This window comes from Pholcus phalangioides, unplaced genomic scaffold, assembly GCF_987345545.1.
Source record: "Pholcus phalangioides strain wild (caught in Gottingen) unplaced genomic scaffold, Ppha-v1.0 ptg000007l_1, whole genome shotgun sequence".
NCBI classification, from domain to species: Eukaryota; Metazoa; Arthropoda; class Arachnida; order Araneae; family Pholcidae; genus Pholcus; species Pholcus phalangioides.
This window is the reverse complement of record NW_028301600.1, coordinates 17,284,080-17,308,632: the sequence shown is the minus strand read 5'-3', so window position 1 is coordinate 17,308,632 and position 24,553 is coordinate 17,284,080. Positions and strand designations below refer to the sequence as shown.

The following is a 24,553-nucleotide window of genomic DNA, read 5'->3' as shown; positions in this document are numbered from 1 at the left end:
ACAGGGCTCCAGCCCAGGGCCCAGAATGATTCTCATCATTTTTGTTCTTCCACTCTATAAGTTCATCATATAAAGGGTCTCCCGAAAGTCTGGTCTGAGGGCCCGCAAAAGATCCCAGCCTGGGGCCTTGCTCCTGGATGTGAGAACCATGCCTCCCCCCAAGGGCGTAGCCAGGGGGGGGGGACTTGGGGGTCTGGTCCCCCCCCCCGAAATGCGAGAAAATGACCGAAAAAAGGGGAAAAGATGGCCAAATCTATTGTTCTGTCACTTTGGTCCCCCCCCCGAACGAAATTTCTGGCTACGCCCCTGCCTCCCCCCAATAGAATTTTGATGACTTTTTCCTTGTCATCATTTTGGGTGTTAGTGAGTGTTCCAATCCAGTGTTTGCAACTTCTATACTAAGTAGCTGAATTTATACTTTGCAAGTTGCTTCTGTAGTTTGCTAATGGCTTTTTCACTGTATTGTTCAAATGATACTGTGAACATTAAAATTTATGCGTATTCACTTATCTGAAACTTTTTATTTACTGATGTCCAATTCACACCAGATGATCAAAGTTTTACTGCATGCCTATTTCAAAAAAATTAAAATAGGCTGAGATTTCTCAATTTCTCTTTTTCATTTTTCCTCAGGTTCAGAGTGCTTTATGGGTGTTGGCCAAATTAGTAGAATTTTTTCAAGAGCTGTGTCTCATTTTGAGGGAGGTAAAATAAGTATATATTTTGTTATTTATTTATTTCAGTTAATAAAAAATTATGTACCAAAGCAAGAAATTATAAGAATTTAATTAATTAAAAATTATCAAAAATATTTGTACATGAACATTAAAATACATTATAAAAACTATAAGGAGTTTTAAATAAATCTATGGCTTAGAAATGACCAATCCATGCATTTATGAAGAAAATTCTTGTGTAAAAGTAAAAATTGATAACAACCCTACGTTTTTGTAAAGTAGTATGACAGTGTAACACAAGAGTCATATGTGAAATACAGAAAGCTTGTGTTACAAATGATAAGCTCTAATGCAGTGATTTCCAACGTGGGCGATGGAATGTTTCAGGGGGGTGGTAGAGGCTACTGGTATAATATAGGATCCTATGGGTTAGATTGCATTGGAGGGCGATGGGAGAAAAAAATTTCTGAAGAAGAGGATGATGGGACAAAAAAGGTTGGGAAACTATGCTCTAATGGAAGCCATATTTCTGTGGACTTTCAACAAAATGTTGCAATGAGTGTTTATTTTTTAGTTAAATATAGCATGAAGTTGCTTATGGGGTATAAAAAATTTCAATAGGAAAACAGACAAGTTTATAAACCCATCTTTTTAAACATGATGATACTAAGAATGATTGCTCCATGAATTAAAAAAAAATGAAATGATACCAATGTTATTTCTAGCAATATATCGTTTTAAATTTAAGTTTTTTTTCAATTTTTGTATTTTTTATATGAAAAATGGCATGTTATGGCTTACTTTTATTTTGATAGTTCCATGCTAGTATGGGAATGGCCAAATCTACTCGCCAAAATATGCCATCTGAAGTCAAAGACCTTCATGTAGCTGTAATGCGAAATGATATTGAAACTGTCAAGCGCCTTTTAAAGGCTGGAATTGATGTAAATTATCCATGGCAAAGCAGTGAACCCCCCAGCATAAAAGATGGAAGTACACCCCTTTGTGAAGCAGTATCTCTTAATCATACAGCAATAGTTGAGGTATATCTTAGAACTTTTCAAAAAAAGAATATGTGCAAAATTTATATGTGCACGTATAGTGAAATTTTTTTACAAATTATATCAGACTTTAACCATGATGAAACCACAATTTTTCAAATGTTATATTTTTTTTGCAAATAGTTTGAAAATTCTAGAAAAAAATGTCCTGTTATTACTAAACTCATTGCAATGCTCATAAAAAAGTAGGTAACTTTCATCTGTAATGTTGGAAATATTTCATTATTTCTTTCAACACTGAGGCATTGCCATCTCAACATGTGGACCCACCTGGTCATGTCCTGGGTGCTTCATGATAATGAGATCTTATTACGATTTTTGAGCATAACCCCTGGGCTATGGCAATAGTCAGAGAAATACTTCTCTCACAACAGCAGTGTAAAAAAATTTCCCTTTTTATTTTAGTTGTTTGTGAAATTGGCTCTCAAACTCTTACCTTGCAAGTACAGTGTTGAAATACAGTACTATCTAATACAGTATGAGACGGAAAACTGCCTTCAATGGAATCAAAAAATATTCTGTTTATTGGTTGATGCTTTTATGTGCACCTTTATAAAACAGAAGCCTGTCTAAATTGGAATATTATTTCAGTCTCTTGACGTTCCGTTTCACATGGGTTTCACTGTGCGAAGAATCGGGGAAAAAAGGTGTGATCCAAACAAGAGAATCTGGGTTTGAACCCACAATCATCGACAAAATAGTGCTTGGTGGTAGGCAAGCATTCTACCACTACTCCACAATGTACATCCATTTTATATTATTTAAGTAAATCTGTTAGGAAATAGAGAAATAATTAAAAAACTAGAATATGTGCATGTGGCCATCTGTATACGAACGACGAACGTGCCGTTATATACGGAGAACGCAAAGGTTTCAATTATAATAAAAACGTTTATTAATGAGATGAAGCAAAGGTACGACTGACTCGAGCCGATGCAAAAGAACATCTGCCTCAGAAGGCGGGAAAAATAACATAGATAATAATTGTGTAAGTGGTCCCATCTAGTGGCGATAGAGAAAAAGAATATAATATGAAATACTACAGCTACATACACGTACTCCCACCCTATCAAGAATATATATGCATGGTGTCATATTATTCTTGATACATAAGTAGAACACATATCTTAGCATCTGATTAACAAATTAAAAATTTCTTTCAAAAATACCCCCAGTATTTCTCGGGCAAAACACAAAAACAGCGGTATATCCCTTTGTCGAACGAGATCCGCGACCTCTATGCTGTTTTATGTTGACAGGCCCTGCAAAGTCAACTCCACAAGCTGAAAGAGAACGATTCAAAGAGGAACGTCACAAACGTCCCCCCCCCCCCCCCGTAAGATACCATCACCACAACTTTCAACGGATGCATTTTCAGAAGAGACATCCCAAGAAAAAATATCTTCAATCGGTTCCAACGAATTAGAACGCCACTTTCTCAAATGAAAACCATGCTCTCTGAAAACACTGATAAGCTGCTGCTGCGAACAAATGTTTATAGCGCTTGTCAAATCATCACAACCAGATAATATATCGTCAACATACGTGTCGTTCTTAATGACGTCAGCAACAGCTGATAAGCTCTCCTCACAGTTCACGGCCATGTGATGCAATGATCTAGTAGTGGGGAAGGGGGCCGATGATGTTTTGTAAGTTACTGTGCACAGTGATAATTGTCCTGAAAATGCCTCATAAAATTCCTATTCAGGGGAGAGACAGTTTTCATGGGACACTGTAGGAATCTCATCGGAACCATGAAGTGTTTCATCTATATCCAATTCAGAATGAAGACATATCAAATTAGCATTAGACTGACAGTTATTATTAGCTCCATTCAATTTTGCAGGGATCTTTCCTGACAGCACCCAACCAAACAATGTATTTTGGGCGATAAGTGCACTATCGCTATCCTGTATTTGCCCTGGGCATATCAAAGAGAAAAAATGCTCAGCTCCAATAATAATGTCAATGTTTTTACACTTATCAAAGTAAACATCAGCTAATTTAAGCGAATCAGCATAGGCATTCAGTTCATCCGAATGGACAAACTCAGTAGGCAGTGGAGCCGTTAACTTTCTCAAGATATATCAATCAATGTCAATATAATGATTATCATCATAGGTAGAATACAATTTTAAGTTCACTAACCCTCTAGTGGTACCAGCGTCCACAGCTGCCACTCCTTTCACAGTAAAGCGGGCATTTTTGCGGGGAATACTCAATGCTTGGACACATGCTTCACTGATAAAGGAACACTGAGAGCCCGAGTCGAGAAGTGCACGGATAACATGACGATTACCTGATGTATCCAAGACGCACACTTGAGCCGTGGGCAATAGCGTACAGAAAGAAACATTAGCGGAAATATTTGCTTGCAACACTGTGGAATCATGCACCTTAGACTCGGTACATACAGGCATATCCGATAGCGCAGTGGTAACACTAGTGGACACAACTTCGTGCAAAGTTGAATGATGCCGCTGATCACATCGTGAACACCTGAAGACGACAAACATTCATAAATCTTGTGAGAGCTGGAGAAACAGTTGAAACATAACTGTTTCTTGCGAACGAAGTTTTTTCTCTCGGTCACTGATCAGGACTTGAAAATGCTACACTTATGTAGCCCGTGAGGTCCGTTTCATGATGGACAGCTCTTGTTGAGATCGCTAGGTGACGATGTTGATTTCTGTGGCACCTTGATTCCGCTTGCTGACCTTTCAGGATTGAAGATCTCGAGGGCACCGCATCTTGAATTGTGTGTCAGAAACTCGAGGAAGTTTCCGAACTTTGGAAAATCTTGTTCTGCTGTCTTTTGAGCCCAAAGCTGTCGCGTTTCCGGATCTACCTTGTCCAGCAGAATTTGAATGAGCCAAGGGTCCAGAGTAACAGCTTCATCAGCAATGGCACGCAAACTTTGAATAATCTCATCCGAAGTATCGGCAATGTGTCTGAGTTTCGCTTCATCAGGAGTAGAAACCGGTTGCTGTTCGAGGAACGTCTTTATCAGGGACGAAATTATGACCTTGTTCCTATCAAAACGAAGCAATAATTTTTCCCAAGCCTCTATGTATGTGGCTTCTGACACTGGTATGTATTTGATCAGTGCCGCTGCATCACCCTCCAAGAGGCCCTTCAAGTAGCTGAATTTCTGGACATTCGTCAAATGCTCGTTTTTGTGAATCATCAATTCGTAGAGATCCTTGAAACTGTTCCAGTTTATATACGACCCCGCGAATGAAGGGATATTTATGCGAGGCAAATAACTGTCTCTTACCTCTGTAGTAGGAGTAGTAGACGGTGAACGCGTCATCAACTGCGAAAGCACTCGTTGTTCCGCCAGCTGCAGCAGAATTCTTTCAGTACGGGTGTCCGCGTCGGAAAACTCAACCGTCGTCGAAGGCTCCTTTGTCATGGCAGCCAGAGCTCGTTTCAATTTGGATTTTGTCGAAAAATACTGTTCTTCCACCTGAGCAATTTCTGATAATTCCTCGTCCAAGCATTCGTCACGGTGAACGAATTCCTTGAAGACATTCTCAAGCCTTTCCAATCTGGTCTTGATGTCCTCCTGGTTGAACTCGGTTGCACTTTCGATGAAATGCTGGATTCTTGTGATTGATGCCTTAGCTCTTCCTCGATGAGTGATGTCCTTAGTTGACATGATATGGACTACTTTATGCAGTGAGTCCCTGTTCGGGCGCCAAAAAATGTATACTAACGGCGAACGCAGAGGTTTCAATTATAATAAAAACGTTTATTAATGAGATGAAGCAAAGGTACGACTGACTCGAGCCGATGCAAAAGAACATCTGCCTCAAAAGGCGGAAAAATAACATAGATAATAATTGTGTAAGTGGTGCCATCTAGTGGCAATAGAGAAAAAGAATATAATATGAAATACTACAGCTACATACACAAACACCATCTATACATCATTTTAAGAACTTCATGTTCAAAAGGAAAAAAAATCAGATCACAGGATGATTGAGCTGGCTACTATGTGGATTGTCTGTGAATTATGGGAGCATTCTGAGGGTCAAGTATGGAAATTGGTAAGCAATCATTTCCAGTCAAATAGGGAAGCCTCCAAGAAATCAGTTGGCCCGAGGACAAATGATCAGGCCCGTAACTAGGCTGAGGCAGCCGGAGAAATTCCCTGGGGGCCCGAGCCAAATGGGTCCCGCCCCCCACAAAAATGTACTCATTTTGTATATTTCTTAGAAATGTTGACATTTTCTTGTTAGAAATAATTTGCAAGAGAGACTCCCTTCTGAAATGTGTTTGTGTTCGGTTTTTTTCCATTTCTAGGAAAAAATAACCATGAACACAAAGTTGATTCAGATAGAGGAAGTCATAGCTTTTGTGGTTGCTCAGTCTTTTTTTTTTCTCGTCTGTTCCGAAACACTTAGACATTATACACTAATCGGTTATGAACATTCTTTGACACTTGACCGACTGTCAGAGTTGTGTCCCCAACAGTTTAGCTCAGAGATAGCATAGCTGCCAACTTTTGAAAATGAAAATTGGGGAGATTTTCGCATGGACCCGTATTTTATACTAAAACCACTCCCTAATAAATACAAAAGGGATTTTTCCAAATAAAATAGGGATTTTCCACACATGAAAGTTAAAGCATAGGGAATAAAATCCCTACTTAAAAATTGAGGTCAAATAAAATAGGGATTTTACACACATGGAAGTCAAACCCTTAGGTATAAAATTCCTACGCAAAAACAAGTGAAATTGGAGGCCAAAAACTTCAATGGCGATCTAAAAAAAAAATATTGTGTTCAATCAGAAATGATGTGAACAGACATTTTGCGCAAATGACCCCAAAATCATCGGAAGATGAAGGAAAAAGCATCGATTTTTGAAGAACACTGACTTTTTGTGACGCTTGATATTTTTTGATTTCACATGGGTGACGATGTCAGTCTTTCCACCATGACCGATGTTTATGTCCTTAACACAACTTGTACAAAAAGAAAAAGTCTGTCTTTTTCTGGAACGTTTGATGAAAGGAAATTCATTGGAATAAGTATCTTTAAAATTAATTGAATATTTTTTTGCTTATCACAGTATTCATGTTTTGTTATTGCACATACGTAACTTCAACAAAAGAGGAAGTTTTGACCACATGCGCATCATTATAATCTTCAATTATTATCCAGGACTATTAAGGCTGCTAAGCTATTTCCCTGCACGATGAGACAAACAACTTTTCTTCTTACCATCAGAGGGTTTGTAAAACTTCCTTAAAAAAGGAATTTCCCACTATTCCCCCATTTAGGACGTGTGAAGTCATTTTAAAAGGGGGGGGAAACAGAGGCAAAAGACTTTTTGCCCTACAAGAAATTCCTTAGGGATTGCTTTCAGAAGCGGGGATTCTTTTTTAATGAAGTATGGAATTTTTAGGGACAATTAGGGATTTTTTGCAATTTTCAGAAAAATTCAGGAGATTTAAGAACTTTTTGGGAGGTCGAGAGATGAAGCTAAAATTCGAGAGACTCCCAGAAAATTTGGGAGACTTGGCAGCTATGAGATATGATCCAAGTATATATAAAGTATATTGTCATATGGAATTCAAAATTTTCTCCTTAAAAGTATTTTTGCAACAACGTGCATGTTCAGAAGCATTGTGATATTAACTAAACTGATTGATTCCTATAAAATTAAAACACACCTTGGTAAACATTAATTATTCCCTTTATTAGTATTCAAAATTTTTGGGAATGCAAACAGTTATTACTGTGAACCCTGGGCTCTATATATACACTAAATATCCATAAGTCATGGGACACTTTGGAGGTCAAAAATTTTTGTTGAATTTCTAGAAAAATGTTAGATGAGTTGTTCTGAAATTTTGATCATATACACCCTAGTGTATACTCACAATTACCAGTGATTACCAGTAATTTAGTCACAAGGGCATTTATGAGACTTTCGAAAAATTAAAAACCTTTTATTCTTATTTAATCAACCCTGTATCAAAAAAAGCTATGAATAATTTTTAATTTTGACAAAATAATTTGCTCGCTATTTCCAATGTTTCTATGCATTTTCATAAAAATTGCGCATATTTTTCCAAAGATATGAATGTTTCTTTTAAAGATTCTAATTTTCATCACATGTTTTTTGCTAACAAGTGGGGTATTCAACTGAATCTTATGAAAGGTAAAGAAAATTTGACAATGTAAAAGTGGCATATTATATTGAAATTTCCAATTTCTAAGTTTCATTTAATTTTCTGGATGTTATGCTGGAAACTAATATTTGGAAAGAAAAGTGATTTGTCTCCTCCGAGAATCAAACCTGGGTCCCCTTGCATATACCGGGCTAGTACGCTAACCAATACACCAGAGACACACTTTTCAATTCAAAATGAAACTATTTGAACTATCTCATGAGATATAAGCATTTAAAGGAAATAATTTTCAAGTATGCATGCATAAACTGATTAAAATCAATTTCATTTTTTATAATTTGGTTGTCAACTACATAAAGCAACTACTGTGAAAATTGCAGTTGAATGTTAAAAATTCACAAAAATATAAGCGATAGACTAAACTGTATTTAAGTTACTTCCTGAAAGTAGCTGGATCATAAGGGATTTTCCACAAATTGTGTTTTTATTGTTTCTGTCATTTGATTATTACAAGAATAAGCCCACAGCATTATGCGAATGAGCAAAACTGCATGTCTGATGCTAAAAACTGGAAAAAATAATCAGATGACAGAAAATAATCAAAATGAATAATTTGTGTAAAATCCCCTATCATTCAGATTGTTTCAAGAAGTAACTTCAATACAGCTGCCTTACTCTATCGTCTATACCCTTTTGATTTTCATGACATTCAACTGTGATTTTCACAAACGTTGTTCTATAAATAGTTGTCAATCAAATTGTGAAAAATGAAGTTTATATTTTTCGTGCATGTGTATTTGAAAATTATTACCTTTTAAATGCTCATATCTTAAAGGATATCAAATAGTTTCATTCTAAATTTCAATATAATGTGTCACTTTTATGTTGTCAAATTTTCTACAAGTTTCATAAAATTTGATTAAAATTCTGAATGAAAATTATAATTTTTAGAAGAAACATTCATATCTTTGTAAAAAATATGTGCAATTTTCATGAAAATGCATACAAATATTCAAAAGCAGGTAAAATATTTTGTCAAGATCAAAAAACATTTGCAACTTTTTCTGATACAAGGTTGATCAAAAACCTTTTTTCTTGTTTAATTTTTTTGTCAGTCCCCTGAATGCACTTGTGACTAATTTTCACTGGAAACTGTGAGCATGCACATAGGGTTCACATGACAAAAATTTCAAAACAATGCATCTAATATTTTTCTAGAAATTTGACAAAAATCTTTGACTTATGGCTATATCTGTATGTGTCTCATGACTTATGGCTATATCGTGTATGTTTCATATACACTGCTCAAAACAATTAGGGGAGCACATGGTTTTAACAAAATTACGCAAAGATGTATGGCGATAAGTAACATAAAATGAATCATCCATAATTTAAAGCCTAGCAGGAAACGGAAGAAGAAAACTTCATATGCAAATCAAAGTTCATGACGTCAAAAACCAGAAAAAGGAGATAAGGGCAGAAATCGGGATGTTGCAGAAACGTCTGTTTTACTGCCGTAACTGTGAAATTCGATTGCGCAGTATTTTTTTTTGAGACAAGGTGACTTGAGGATGTCTCAACAACGTGATTTACTGGAATCCATGGCATGGCGTGTTATAGGCAGACTGGAATCCGGGCAAACACAACGTAGTGTCGCGGACGCTGTTGGAGTCGCCAGAAGTGTTGTTGCAAGGCTGTGGAATCGATTCCAAGAAACATGAAATGTTGGACGTCGACCAGGGCAAGGTCGGCCACGCGCCACTACAGCAACTGATGACCGGTATGTACGGTTAACAGCCCGTCGAAACAGAACAGAGAATGCTACGCAGCTGCAAAGACGGTTGCTCTTGGCAACAGGACGAAGGGTGTCCAGCCAAACAGTACGTAATCGGCTTCATGAGGGAGGGCTCTATGCACGTAGGCCGATGGTCTGCATTCCGTTGACCCCACGCCACAGTGCGGCCCGAAGAAGATGGGCTGCTGAACATCGAGATTGGGAGCAACATGATTGGAGCCAAGTGCTGTTTACAGACGAGTTCAGATTCAGTCTAGAGTGTGACACCCGACGTGTTCTGGTATGGAGGGACAGGGGCACTCGAAATAACCCCGCATTCGTTCGTGAAAGGTCACAATACCTCATACCATGGTATGGGGTGGAATCAGCATAGGCGGACGTACGGACCTGCATATCATTCGGAATGGCACTTTGATGGCCCGAAGGTATGCAGACGAGATACTGCGACCTCATGTCATCCCTTACGCTGGAGCCATTGGAGATTCCTTTGTTTTTCAGGATGATAATGCTCGACGCATAGAGCTCGTCTGGTGGAGAACATGCTTGAAGCTGAAACAATACAGCGTATGGAATGGCCAGCGTGCTCTCCTGACCTGAATCCAATCGAGCATGTTTATTGCTGCGCGACCAAGGCCGCCTGTTACTGTCTGAGACTTGCAGATTGCACTTCTTGAGGAGTGGAACAGTATTCCCCAAAGTCTGATCGATAACCTCATCGCATCCATGGCAAACAGGTGTGCAGCAGTCTTAGCTGTTCGAGGAGACCACACGCCCTATTAAAACTCATGCATCATGTCTAAACAGTACTTTTTTTTTATCGTTTACATGTAACCAAATTGTTGCCCCAAATCATCTTTTCATGTTTTTTCCATATTTTCAAAGAATTAAAGCTTAATTCCAAATTTTTTTACTTCTTTTTTCTGTATTGCGCATTGATACGCGTGTACTATCCATTGTATGCCAATACGTGGCTGTCTCGCACGGTTTTCTTCACTTTTTTGCTTGCTCCCCTAATTGTTTTGAGCAGTGTATATAGGACAAATAATACAAATGCAATATACTATAGTACAAAGGCTGGTAAGCACAACAGAAAATAATTTTTTTGTTTTATTTTCTGTTGTACTTAATCTCAGCCCTAAATGTACTAATGTGTATTGCATTTTTCTATTATTTGTTCTATATATATATCTATAGGTAATATTGGTTTGTTATGTTCAACATTTTTATTATTACATTTGTTATTTATTTCTTGAAGAAAAAATTCTGTTTAGATGTGTTTTATGTATAATTTTACATCTGTATAATATAGTTTCAAGCCATTTGTTACATTTCATGAACTGAATAGTTCCCTTTATTTAGAATTCATTTTTATTGAATTGCATTGATGTCATGGTATTTTAATACCCTCTTTTTTTTTTGCTTTTATGTACAGTACAGACATTATCCCCTTCCCCGTCTTTCTCTATGGACCAGTGATGTTAAGAGCATTGCTCAATATGCATCTCATCAGTTAATGTGGACAAAATGTCTGAAAAGTAAATTTTTCAGGGAGAAACTCTTGTTTTCTTGCAGCAGAAGTGGATGCCTTAATCAGTGGTGTGAATCAAGTTCTACTTTGAAGATGAAGTAACTGGGTGGGGGGGAGGGGGGGGGACACGCCCTACCTTATTTATAGATTTCAACATTTCAAAACAAATGTTGGAAAGACCTGCAATGTAACAAATTAATGTGGGGAATATTCCAATAACTCATAAAATTTTCAACAACCTTTTATTTTTTTTTATATCTGAAGTCTGCACCAAACAAAGTATATGTTTTAATGATGTAGAACAGCGGTTCCCGACCGGGAGTACGCGAAAACAAAATGGTAATGGCGGCCATCCATCTAAAAAAGGAGCAAAATAATTAAAAACATTAAGAAGAATTTTTAAGAGTAGGTAGAGATTTTTTTACTAATGTTGTCAGTTGTAATATATTGACCTCCCTATCAATAAAATCTTCTATAACGGAGGGGTTGCTGTAAGGTTCGGCCTTCTGTCCTCCCGCCCTCACCCAACCTATGAACCAGATTCACGCACTCCTTCCTCTCGGCTAACTTTTCTTTGGCGTGTTAGATTTGATTGTTGGCGCATGCCAGACTTTGCATAAAAACAAAAAATTAATTTGTGTTGTGTTTAACTTTTGCTGTAGGTGTGTGTGTGTTAATCTCACAATTTTCTACGTCAACTTGTCTACCAAGTACCTACTACTCACGTGATTTGCACTATGGATCAGTGGCTAAAAACTAGATCTGTGCGGAAGCGGACTGAAACACCAGAATGAAATACCGTGGACTGTAAATGTGAAAACATATTTTGAATCTTCCAAAAGTAATTCTGCCAAAGCTACCGAAACCTCTTACTGCATTAGCTATCGTATTGCGAGAGAGGAAAAAATCGCACTATTGGTGAAAATATGCTGTCAGATGCATGTTTGCAGAGGAAAGTGCTCTTATAATGAGTTTAATATCTCTGTCAAATAATACATGGTGTCTCGAAGAATACAGGGCATGTCAGACGATGTTGAGAGCACAGTCATAAGCCACGTCAAAGGTTATGAAATTTTTTTCTATGCAAGTCGACAAAAGTACCGACGTTGCGCAATATTCTGTGCTGCTTGTAATTGCCAAGTACTTGAAAGACTTAGAATTCAAAGAAAATCTTTTTATTTTTGTCACCCATTGAAGGGGGCGTACGACTGTTAGACTTTTTTGAAGCAATTAATCATTATTTCCCTGAAAAAAGAATTCAATGGTCAAAATGCATTGGGCTCACTACAGATGGAGGAAGATCCACGGAAGGTTGCTACTCAGGCCGTCGTGCTAGCATGGCAGAAGTCGTTCACAAAATTAAATGGACTCGCTGCTATATTCACGGCCCTGCATTGAAACCGTTGCCTCCAAATTTGTGAAACATTCTTGATAAAGCGGTAAAGGTTGTCAACTTTGTCAAGGTTAATTCTACCAACTACAGGTTGTTTAAATTGTTATGTGAAGACATGGACACATCCTTCATAACGCTTTGCTTTTCCACACCGAAGTTAGGTGGTTGTCCAGGGGTTAAGTCCTGACGTTGCTGTTCGAACTTTGTTACGAGGTAGCCCTTTTTTTTTAGGAAGTGTTTGAAACACTTCACGATTTCTTGCTACAAGCTGAGCTAAAACTTGGAAGGATTAAATCCTTTTTTGAAAAATATTTCAAACCAGAATGGATGATCGGTGGACATCTAATCCTTTTAAAGAAGAGTATTTTGAACCAGCTTCATTGCCGATTCCAGAAAAGGAGAAATTGCTAGAGCTCTCATCAGATACCGCTCTGAAGATTCTCTTCAATGGTGAACCTGGTCAGTTTTTGGGCTCGTCGCCGTGACGAATACAGTGAACTTTCTTTCAGAAAAGCCATAATATTTTTGTTGGCATTTGTTAGCACGGGGCTTGTTGAACGGGCATTTTCTTCGTATACTTACACAAAAAATAAATATAGAAGCAAATTGAACGCGCTTCAGATTTGAGTTTGTATTTATCTTCTTTTAAGTTTAATTTGTCAAAACTTTGTAATTCAATACAGTCCCAAACATCACATTAATTTCTTTCACAAGCTTTGTGTTAATTTGTTTGGTTACTTGAAAAATAAAAAAGCTAAGTAATGAAAAAACAGACCATTTAATTTAATTCAACATGTACCTTTTTGGAAGTTTTTCGAAAACTGTAATGGGTGAAACAGATTGGAGGGGGAGCAGGGAGTCTGGAGGATTCGGGGTTGGGGATACGTGGAAAGGAACCGAGCCAGCTAGGGGTATGCGGACTGAAAAAGGTTGGGGACCACTGATATAGAAGATTGTAGCAGATTATAATAGAGCCAACAAAAATTTGCATTTCTTTGATGTCCTTAGTAATGAGAGTTCACTGCATTCCTCAAGTATTTACCATACATTGGAAATGTTTTTTAGATGTTGATCTCTTACTTTTTGCAAAAAAACATATTATTAGTATTCTCTTATATAGTCTTCCATAAACAAAGTTTGTTAAACAATAATGTAAATTATACATTATAGATGGTTCGCAAAGGATTTCATTTATTTCTCAATAATTTAGGTGCTCAAGGACATTCCCTTTCTTTAGATGAAACAAATTGAGCTAGGTTTAGTTCTTCTGGCATTGCTAGTTTATCTAAGCTATGGTGTGCAAGTGATGATCTGAAATTTTCATTTTCAGTGTAAAGTTTTTTTACCTAATTTGTTTGTTAGTAGTCATAGAAACTATTGAAAATCAAGCTTTATTGTTGTTGCTTCATTGTTTTAACAGGAGTTGATAAATTCAGGTGCTTTAGTGAATAAAGCTGATAACTTTGGCTGTGCTCCACTGCACAAATCTGCATACCATGGACGACATTTACTGACAGAAATTCTAATAAACTCAAGTATGATTTTTTTTATTCTTTGATGTTTGGAAATTTTATGAATTAATTCTACTGCATTCTGTTTGCAGCTTTATAAAATTATAGTACATATTGACTGTTTTAACTTCATTTGCAATTATTACCTTACCTTTTGGCACATAACTTTCCTGTTAGATGTTACGTAAGGTGATGAAAATAAAAAATAAATAATGTGGGCTCTTCACAGAGAAAAACACACAGCCTCCATTTTTGAAACATTTATTACGCGCACAAAACATACAGGACGATTATACAGACATACAAAAAACGCGGCCTTTCCTGCCGACTTCTCCCGGCAAAACTCACTGTTGCCACCACTAATCTTTACAATATTACTCATTCACTTGTGTGCCGCAGCGCCATCTACCGGCAACAAAAAGAACTGAAAATAAAAATCCTACAGCTCGGCCATCCTGCGGCTCACTGACCTCAGTTACATTTTACATGAACAACAATATTCGTATAAGCATGAAAATTTCGGAACATAAAATTTGTATCAGCATAAAAAATTCAAAACATAGTATTCATATGAGCATAAAAATTCAAAACACAAAATTTGTATAAGCATGAAAATTCAGATTATATTCGTATACATTTCTAATAACGTTTCATGAGATCAGCTGCGGTAGTAGTGGTGATAGGACCTGAATGATCTCCGACTTTCCTGACCTCATATCTGTCCTTAGCATTCACTTTTGTCACTTCACATGGACCAAAAAATTTGGGTCTCAACTTCAGTCCGGGGCCAAACTGAGTCCTTTGTATAGCCACCAGGTCACCAACTTGGTACTTGGGTGCCTTTTTTCTCTTTTTGTTGTAAGTACACCTATTTTCAGACTGAATCTTGTGGATCTCTCTTCACCTCTTCTCTAATGACATTTCTTTGATCGTGGAATTCATCTACAGCCTCTTCCAGCAGGAGATCTCTCAGTACAATGTCTTCTTTATTTCTCATTTTCACACCAGTTAAAATTTCAAATGGCGTGTATTTCGTACTTCGACTAGTCGTGCTGTTCAAGACCCTCTGCAACTTATCAACGTGCTTGAACCACTTTGTTGCATCGTTGAGAGTCAACTTGGTTAGGACTGGTATTAGAGTACGGTGGATTCTTTCGACCTGTCCGTTCCCACGAGGAACACCTGTGGCAATCTGCAAATGCATGATGCCCTCTTCAGCACAATAATCACTGAAAGCTTTCGAAGTGAATGCTGAGCCTCTGTCAGTTATAATCCGGTACGGACTCCCAAAAGTCTTCTGCTGAAGCTTCAACTTCTCTAAAGCGTCCTCAGCTGACGTAGACTTAACCGGATACAACCAGGTGAATTTCGTGAACGCATCTACAACAGTTAGTATATGCTGGTAATTCTTATTCGTTGAAGGTAAGGGACCTATGAAATCAACGTGATAAGTTCCTAGGGGTACATCTGCTTTTGGGATTGGGTTCAAAAACCCTTCCCTTTCCCCACATTTTTTGTTTGCCAATATGCATGGAACACAACTGAGAATAACTCTTTCTGTCAGCTTGCTCAAGTTAGGAATATGGAACTCTTGCTTGAGAACCTCTTCCATCTTAGATGTGGAAAAATGACCTTTTTCATGAGCTAATTTTATCAGCTCCATCTGCATGTCTTTTGGAACCACAATGAGTTCACGACCATTCATAAACTTGTAGAGAATGTCGTTCCTTACAAAGTATTTTTCAGATTCGTTGTCAGTAAGCAACTAAGGGCACAAATCTGTTCATCTTCTAATTGGGCATTCTTCAGTTTCGCCGTCAAGGTGCCATTCCCAACTATCATGACTGGGTGTCTACTTAAGGCGTCGACATGCTGCATCCTCTGACCGGGTCTATGAGTGATTTCATAGTCAAATTCTTCCAGAAGAAGAGCCCATCTAGCGATTCTTGTAACAAGATCTTTCTTGTCCATGGTCTTCTGAAATGCTAAACAGTCTGTGACAATTTTGAATCTATTACCCAACAAATATACTCGGAACTTCTTCAAGGCTTCGATAATTGCTAGTACTTCTAACTCATAGCTACTGTACTTCTCCTCAGCGGGACTTGTTTTTTTCGACATGTAGTAAACTGGATGTAAGCTTCCGTCATCAGCTTCTTGTAGTAATACTGCACCGTAACCATGTTTGCTGGCATCTGTATGCAACTCTATTCTCTGCCCTTGTTGAAAAATACTTAGCACTGGACTTTCGGTTAGTAATGTTTTGAGCTTCTTGAATGCTTCTTCTTGTTCAGGACCAAAATCAAATGTATGGCCTTTTTCAACAAATCACTTAGTGGTTTGGCGATCTTGGCGTATCCTGGGATAAACTTTCTGAAATATCCCGCAAGTCCTAAAAAACTCTATGTTTGCTTTACGCTCATCGGGACAGGAAATTTTTTCACTGCTAGTGTCTTTTCCGTAGACGGCCGTATCGACCCATTTTCTACGATATGGCCAGGGAACTCTACCTGTCGTTTCAAAAATTGACATTTTTTTAAATTTGATCTCGAGGCCATATTTTGACGGCACTCTTAGAACAGTTTCTAACTTATCCAAGCCATCCCTTTCATCAGCCGAGGGGATGATCAAGTCGTCCATATAAATAATAACAACACCTTTGTTCATGAGGTCCCTGAAAATGCTGAAAACATCCGCTGAAAGGCACTTGGGCTGGTGCTTAACCCGAATGGGACCTTATTAAACTCAAACTGACCGTCGGGAACCACGAAGGAAGTGTACTTTCTGCAGTCTTCATCAACATCTACGTGGAAAACCCTGTTTTTAAGATCTAGTGTGGTGTACAATTTTGCACCCTGCAACTTATCTAAAACATCTTCTATCAACGGCAGAGGAAACCTGTCTTTGACGAGCTTCCTGTTCAATTTTCTGACACAACCTAGTTGTGCTGTCCTTTTTCTTCACCAATACCACTGGGCTGGCATAGTCAGAAGAACTTGGCCTGATAATTCCTTCTTCTAGCCATTCATGGATCTGCTTGTTCACTGCTTGTCTCTCAGGAAATGATAGGCATCTAGCTCTCTGATATACAGGTGTTTCATCATTGAGAATAATTCTCATAGAGAAATTCGTTTTTTCAGTCTTTTCCGGCCTGTAAGACAACACAGTCTTTCTTAGCTTCTCTATCACAAATGTGACCCAGTTCAAGTTGGTCTTGATCCAATTCAGATATCTGCATGAGCCTCTCTCCTCTTTACGAAAAGTGACTTCACTTTCGTCGAAGTGCAATGGAGCCTGTTTTCGGATTCCAACTCCAATCACTGCTTGAAAGTTCAGTTGTACTGTGGGTACGACATGCCACGTAAGGGTAAAGCTATTTCCGTCCAACTCAACTTCCTGTTCAAAGGATCCTTTTGTCCACACCTGTCCCACCCCAATTCCAGATAGTAGTATGGGCTTTAGCGTCAATTCCGGAACGCCAACAGCTTGTCTGTATACATCCTCACGCAACAGGCATACTGCACTGCCCGTGTCGACAAGTGCACAAACTGTCAAATTTTTGAATTTCATCTGTTTAGTAGGAACCTCTCCAACCTCTGTACTGTCACTGTGTTCGGTAATGTGAGCATCTGGCGTTTTCTGCCTCTCGCTGTCCTTGTTGAACGATGTTGAGCAATTGTTGTTCTTGAATAACTCGGGACACTGGAACTTCAAGTGGCCCACGTTGCCACACCCATAACATCTCATCTGACTATTGTTCTTCTCGGTTTGTCTATTTCCAAACTTCCATCCCCCTCCTGCTTTATTCTTGCCGTCCTTGATTTTGCAGAACTTTTCCTGGAAATTTTGGAATGTTGGTTTCGGGAATTTTTGTCGTTCCCACTCACCAGCATCTGATGTTTTGGCAGGTCTCTTAACACTTTCGTAATCATCAAGCTTTTCTGACAGTTCGGTAGGAGACACAAAATTACTCCATTCGTCTAAATGATAATCTCGGAAATCAACTGGGCTTCGCTTCTTAATTTGATCCGTGATGATCAAATCCCTTAACTGATCGAATGTTGTTACTTTTAAAGCGGACGTCCAGCCATCAAAATATGTGCGTAATTTGTGATGAAAATCTCGCCAAGTACTGGTCTGCTTCTTCTGATGCGAGACAAACAGCTGACGAAACTTTTCCGCCGTCAATTTGAATCTTTTCACCAACAGTTCTTTTACAAGGTTGTAATTCTCCACATTCTTCTCGGGCTCTCGTGCAATCAGTTGGTTTATTTCATGAGGTAATAGTCCTAGAAGATGAGTGTCCCATTCCTCCTTTGGTAGTGATACCCGGCGAGCTTGCCGCTCAAAGAGCACAAGGTAGAGAGTTATATCGTCGCTCATATCAAATCTTTACATCAGGTTTTGGAACTCTCTGCCTGGACTTTTAGTGTTTTCAAACTGAGTCCTTCCACTTGATCGGGATTCAACCTCGATTTTCAGTTTCTCTATTTCCAGTCTCATACGTTGTTCTTCCATTGCGTCTCTCCTGCGTTGCTCCTCGATTTCATCTTTCCTCCGCTGCTCTTCCTTTCTATCACATAGTTTCTATCTATAGTTTTTAGCAACTCTTTGCAAAACTCCTCGTCATATTCTTCGCTTTTCAGAATGGCGTTCTTGAGATCTACGATTTTGAAATTAGGGGGCATGTCCAACCCTAATTCACTCGCGAGCACCTTCAAGTCCTCTTTGATGCCCTGTGCCAAATAAGCCATGGCCACCTCGTGTAAAAGGACGTAAATGACACTGCAATGTACTTTCGGTCAGAAACATTTTTTTTTCTTTTCACGGGCACGAAACACTTATCGCGATCCACATTTACCACGGACGCGCACTTTTTGAGTCTTGGCGACCCACGGCGAAGACGAAACCGATCGCGAAATCTCAAGCACAATCTTGTGAAGACGAAACTGATCGCGAAATCCTCAACAGTCTCGCGAATATGAAATGAATCGCGAAATTTTCAGCGCAGTCTCGCGAACATGAAACCGGTCGCGAAATATTCAGCACGGTCTCACGAACATAAAACCGATCGCGAAATTTTCAGCGCAGTGTCGCGAACATGAAACCGGTCGCGAAATCTTCAGCACAGTCTCGCGAACATGAAACCAATCGCGAAATCTTCAGCACAGCTTCGCGAACATGAAACCAATCGCGAAATCCTGAGTCGGGCTGACTCCCATGAAGACGAAACCTTCCTGCAATCGTCGAACCTCCGAGCCCGGTGGCTTACCTGAATCAGCACGCTCCGCCAACGAAACTAGAATCAAGACGACTCGCCATCACATCAAAATGCGACGAATTCAAATTGAGTCGACTCCAACAAACACGAAACCTTCTTGCGATCGTCGAACCTCCGAGCTTGGATGGCTCACTTGAATCCGCGCGACTTGAAGAGGAAACTCGAAACGATTCGCCCTCACATCCAAATCCGATGAATTCACATCGATCCCGGACGAGCCTCCAATTTTTCTGTCGGCTCTTCACAGACAAAAACACGCAGCCTTCATTTTTGAAACATTTATTACGCGCACAAAACATACAGGACGATTATACACAGACATACAAAAAAAACGCGGCCTTCCCCGCCGACCAGAGTTGCCAGGTCCTTAAAAAATTTCCAGCCAAAATCCTCTTCAAAAGTAGCCAAAAAGTAGCCCAAAATATTTGAACTTGTGCTGCCATCTATGAAGCAACAAGCGAGCTACAGTTTGACGATATTCTATCCTGCAAAAGTGGCTTATAACTCTTTTCCTGTCACGAACTCCCCCCACTTTTCACTTTTTCGTGAAAAAATATGTTTTTTTAGAATTTGTGGCCTCAAGTGTAGGCCGTCTTAAAAGCATCATGGGCCCCCGGACAAATTGATTCTGCTCAGCCCTCTATTCAGACTGCAAATTCCAACTTACCAATTCACATGCTTAATCTCGCAAATCTTAACCATATATCATTTTTTATTCCCCCCCCCCCCGCCGCTCTTCATTCAAGGCCTCCGTGACGTGCCCGCCCATGCGTCAAGACGACACTGCCTCAAATTGTGCATAGGTGCCTACGAAATTTGGTACAATGATGTTAAAAATTAGGTATGGGTCCCAGACCAGATTTTTCACGGTCTAGTAAACAAAAAATTTAAGAACTCTTCTGGGTTCCTGGCAGGGCCGTTTTAAGAGCATCATGGGCCCGAGAGCCAAGTGATTTTTCTTATTCCCTACATGGAAAATCCCCGAAAAATACAACTACCTCTCGTTTTTCTGAGGCCCCCCCTCTTCTCTTGAGGCCCCGGGCCATGCTCGGGTGGGCCTATGCGTTAAGACAGAACTGGTTCCCGGGCTTGAGCCCTGCCAGCTCCACGCTTGTGGAGGCTACGGTTTCTTTCACAGGCTTCTGTGGTCTAGATACTGTTTGCCATCCGTCAGGCCGGAGCAACACCTTCTATAGCAGAAGGCCTCCGTGCGAAGCTCGTGACGTCACTGAAGTCTCCCTTATAGTGTTGGATATATTATAACCGATCGGCCGCGGTATCATGAAGGTTGGTTTTCAACCTTTGATCTAGAGCCTAGGACAGTTCCAAAGTTTTTGTTTTACGGTCCCTTCAATCATTGGGTGGCAAAGGCATTATGGTTGAAAGTTCTGGCTTTCCATAGTTGGGTGAGATGCCCCCCACCCCTTCTGCCTTGTCAGGAAGAAAACACAACATGAGGTGGGGACTAAAGTGAAAAAAAGAAAAACTTCTTTGCTCGCAAGCAAAGAAAAATAGGGAGAAATTCGCCATGAACACAATTTTGGAAAAACCGCCCAAAAAACCGCCACCCGCCAAAGCCAAAAATTTCCCGCCGAACCGTTTTCAAACCAGCCCAATTTGGCGGGAAAACCGCCAATCTGGCAACTCTACCGCCGACTTCTCCCGGCAAAACTCACTATTGCCACCACTAATCTTTACAACATTACTCATTCACTTGCGTGCCGCAGCGCCATCTACCGACAACAAAAAGAACAAAATAAAAATCCTACATATATGCCATCACATAATCCACAGATTATTGGGTGATTACAAGAAGAAAAATACCTGTGGCAATACATAGTAATAAAAATGACAAAATATGTAATCACTTATTAATTTTTTATTGTTACTGTCATCATAATTTCCCTCTGTGCATCAAGATTCCATTAAATCTTTTAAATATCACATTCTACAGTTTTATGCCATCATGGACTCATCACTATGTCAGCATGGAACATTGTCACAATTCTCCTACCTTTAGAAATAATTAACATTCAAATGTATTGTTATCTAGTGCTTTCTTTGCCCCCTGTAAAAATCCTGATGTACTTTTCCTGTTTGTATGCATATTACCCAGGGCCGGACTTAAGGGGGTGCGAAAGGTGCGGTTGCACCAGGCTGCAAAATTTCAGGGGGCCGCAATTTTTCCATAAGAAACCCTTTCTTTTCTCAGCAGATGTTTTGGAAATTTTTGATTAAAATTTAATTTTTTTCCCCATTAAACTATTATTGATAGTGAAAGGAGGCTTTCAGTTTAACTCTTTAACGCCCAGATAGAAAACCTGGGAGGGGTGTGAAAATACCAAGTTTTTTGTGTTCGAAGTGGACTCGTCCAAATTTCGGCCACTTTCCCTCTCCCCACCCTTTCTCCATGAGTTTCTATTCATGCCACCCTTTGCATTGACGTTCACCCTTTCATTTCAATGGATTTTCGGGAGATAATTTGTCTATACTGAAAACACCCCTTTCCTCACAGTATCTCTTTGTAAAATGCACTGAGTACCCTTAGTCCATTCTCAGGAAACATTCTAGTACATCAGCTTTTGAAATCCCATTGATAGGGCATTGCAGTTGTCTTTTCCGTTCCCGCCTCTGACGAGAGCTTTCATCTTCTCCCCAATTGGTGACAAAAGCCCACCAAAACATACCCATACCCCTTAGCTGGGCCGACTTGAGGCGGTTATGGGCATTAACCTACTCGGCCGACTTTGGACGATCTGGGCATTATAGAGTTAAAGCTCTTATACAGTAATATCATTTTCAGTGTTATTAGGTGTGGCAGTTTATTTTAAAGAGGAAAAGAATGTATGCAGTTGGTCGCATTCTTTACCCCTGAAAAAAGTCTGGCCTTTCTTTCTGCCATTAAAGAAAAACAGGGCTATATTAACCAAGAAAAAAAAAACATGATTAGGGCATCAAACGAAAAGGGGCACCACAAAAGAAATCTAGCAATTTTTCCCCTTGAAAACCTCCCCTTTCATTGGAGTTACCATCTGGTCATCTCTAGGACATCTCAAGATGACTGCCCCGGAACGAGGCAAGTTCGACTGTCCTCTAGAGTGTTAATTTCATTTCTTCCTGGGAACTTCTAAACTGTCACGTTTCCCTAAGGAGCCCTGAGTCATCACCATCTGAATCTAAATAAGTTTATTATCACTATAAGTCGGAGCAAAAGAACAATCAAGCAGCGAAAAGAATGGCAAATAGGTGGCATATAGAATCATCAGAGTCCGAGATTATAGATGCCCTAGATTCATTGCATAAGGGAAAATCGCCTGGAATTGATGGTGTCCCGGATGAATTTTTTAAAACGCCTGGTTTATTGCCAAATTTGATATCTTTACTTCAACGGTTGTCCAGTTGAACCTGACAGGAAAATGTGAACCTGGTCTTCCACCCATATAGAAAGGGCTCAAAATCCGTACCATCCAGTTATCGTCCCCCTTTCTTTGCTCTCATCTTGCTCTAAGGCTGGTATTACACTATAAAACTTGAAAAATTCAACCAATAAGGCTATCGGTTGCATTTTCTCGAATGTAACCGATAACCTTATTGGTTAAATTATTCAAGTTTTATAAAAGAACTTTTATAGTGTAATCCCGGCTTAAAAAAGGGCCATGCTTTTATTTTATATAAACGGTTAAAAGAGTGGGTTCAGGAACGGAATATTGTCTCAGAATGGCTTTAGACGAGGTTACTCGACTTTGGATAATATCTTCACCTTGGATCTAAAAAGTTTGAAATAAAAAACGCCGAAAAGTATTCATGTTTTTTGTCGATTACAGATTGGACTTTGATACCGTGAATAGAGGTTTTCTATGGAAAAATGTTTTACTACTGAAAAACTAATGAAAAAAAAAGTAAAACGTGTTTCTCTGGTTTTTTTTCTCAATCTAATTATTCACCTAGTACAGTGCCAACATAAACAATATTTTGTTTCATGGATAGAGAGTTCATGCATAGAAACATTCAGGAGCAAAACGTTCTAAACATTTAGGATGTAGGTTACGTTGCTTGCATACGTTACAGTTCTAACATGTGTTTCAGAATGTTTTTCTTCATTGTTGTGAATCCCAGTATTCGATTCCTTTACATCTATTAATTTACATTAATTAAACAAAAACAGCAATCAAAATTCAAAAAATGATCAAAGTTGTCGAATTGCAACATATATTCGATAAAGAGATGATGAAACGCTTTGAAAGTACGACAAAAATGTATGTCTGCTCAATATGGTTCGAGCCACAGTGAACTGTAAGCAGGTGAGACCACGCTAATTATTATTAATCATTTATAAATTTTGTGAAACTAATTGAAATGTATCAATATATCGTGTTTGATTACTAGAGCCCAGAATTTTAGGTAAAATGCATTAAATGCTTTTTTTGCCTATTTTCAAGCTTAAAAATTTTTTTTTTTAATTTTTCTGTCATAAATGTCTATTTTAACATGTTTTCAAGTTTAATGGTGCATTTCAGAGGCCATAATATGCAAAAATTGGATATTTTGAGCTTTGAAAACAAAAAAAGAAATGGTGTTTTTTTTTTAATTTTCCAACTCTCTCAGCATTCATTTTCATAAAGTTCATTTCCCCCACCTTCATTTAAACACGAATAATTTGCGAAATAATGATCTGAGAGAATGGGAAGTTGGTGTTGCCATGAGTTAACTGCACTTTGACTGGATGATGTTAGCATATGGCAATGGCCCTCACAAGGGTGGGGCTGACAGGGCTCCAGCCCCGGGGCCCGGGACAACTACTACTCTTTTTTTTTTTTTTTTGTTTTTATACTATATATTCATTATAGAAGGGCCCATGGAAAATCTGGCATGAGGCCCCATGCTGGGATCTTTGGTGGGCCTCCTTGTCAGATGTTTCGCGGCCCCCAAAGAAGCGAATTTATTGCATGAAAAAAACAAAATATAAAAAGTTAGAATCGTCCCGGACGCCCCCCCCCCCACCCATCTGGATCCCTGTCAGCCCACCCATGTGGGGGCCATGGGTGTAAGCCGTGATGTTTCAGATGAATGCAGCCCATGCTAGAAAAGCAGAGGAAAATCTGAATTTTTTGCTCCTCCACATTACATGTCTCGATCAGGCATTGGACTACATTGTATATGTG

General features: G+C 39.0%; 1 protein-coding gene across 2 annotated transcripts in view; it reads left to right on the top strand.

Moving 5' to 3' along the window:
• Positions 1-24,553, top strand: part of LOC149085002 (palmitoyltransferase ZDHHC17-like) — a 50,266-nt gene that overhangs the window by 15,739 nt on the left and 9,974 nt on the right. For both annotated transcript variants that reach the window (XM_089232751.1, XM_089232750.1), the window contains exons 2-4: positions 634-705; positions 1,493-1,720; positions 14,020-14,134. In XM_089232751.1, the coding sequence (XP_089088877.1) occupies positions 634-705; positions 1,493-1,720; positions 14,020-14,134 (415 nt within the window). The remainder of the gene's footprint in view (positions 1-633; positions 706-1,492; positions 1,721-14,019; positions 14,135-24,553) is intronic.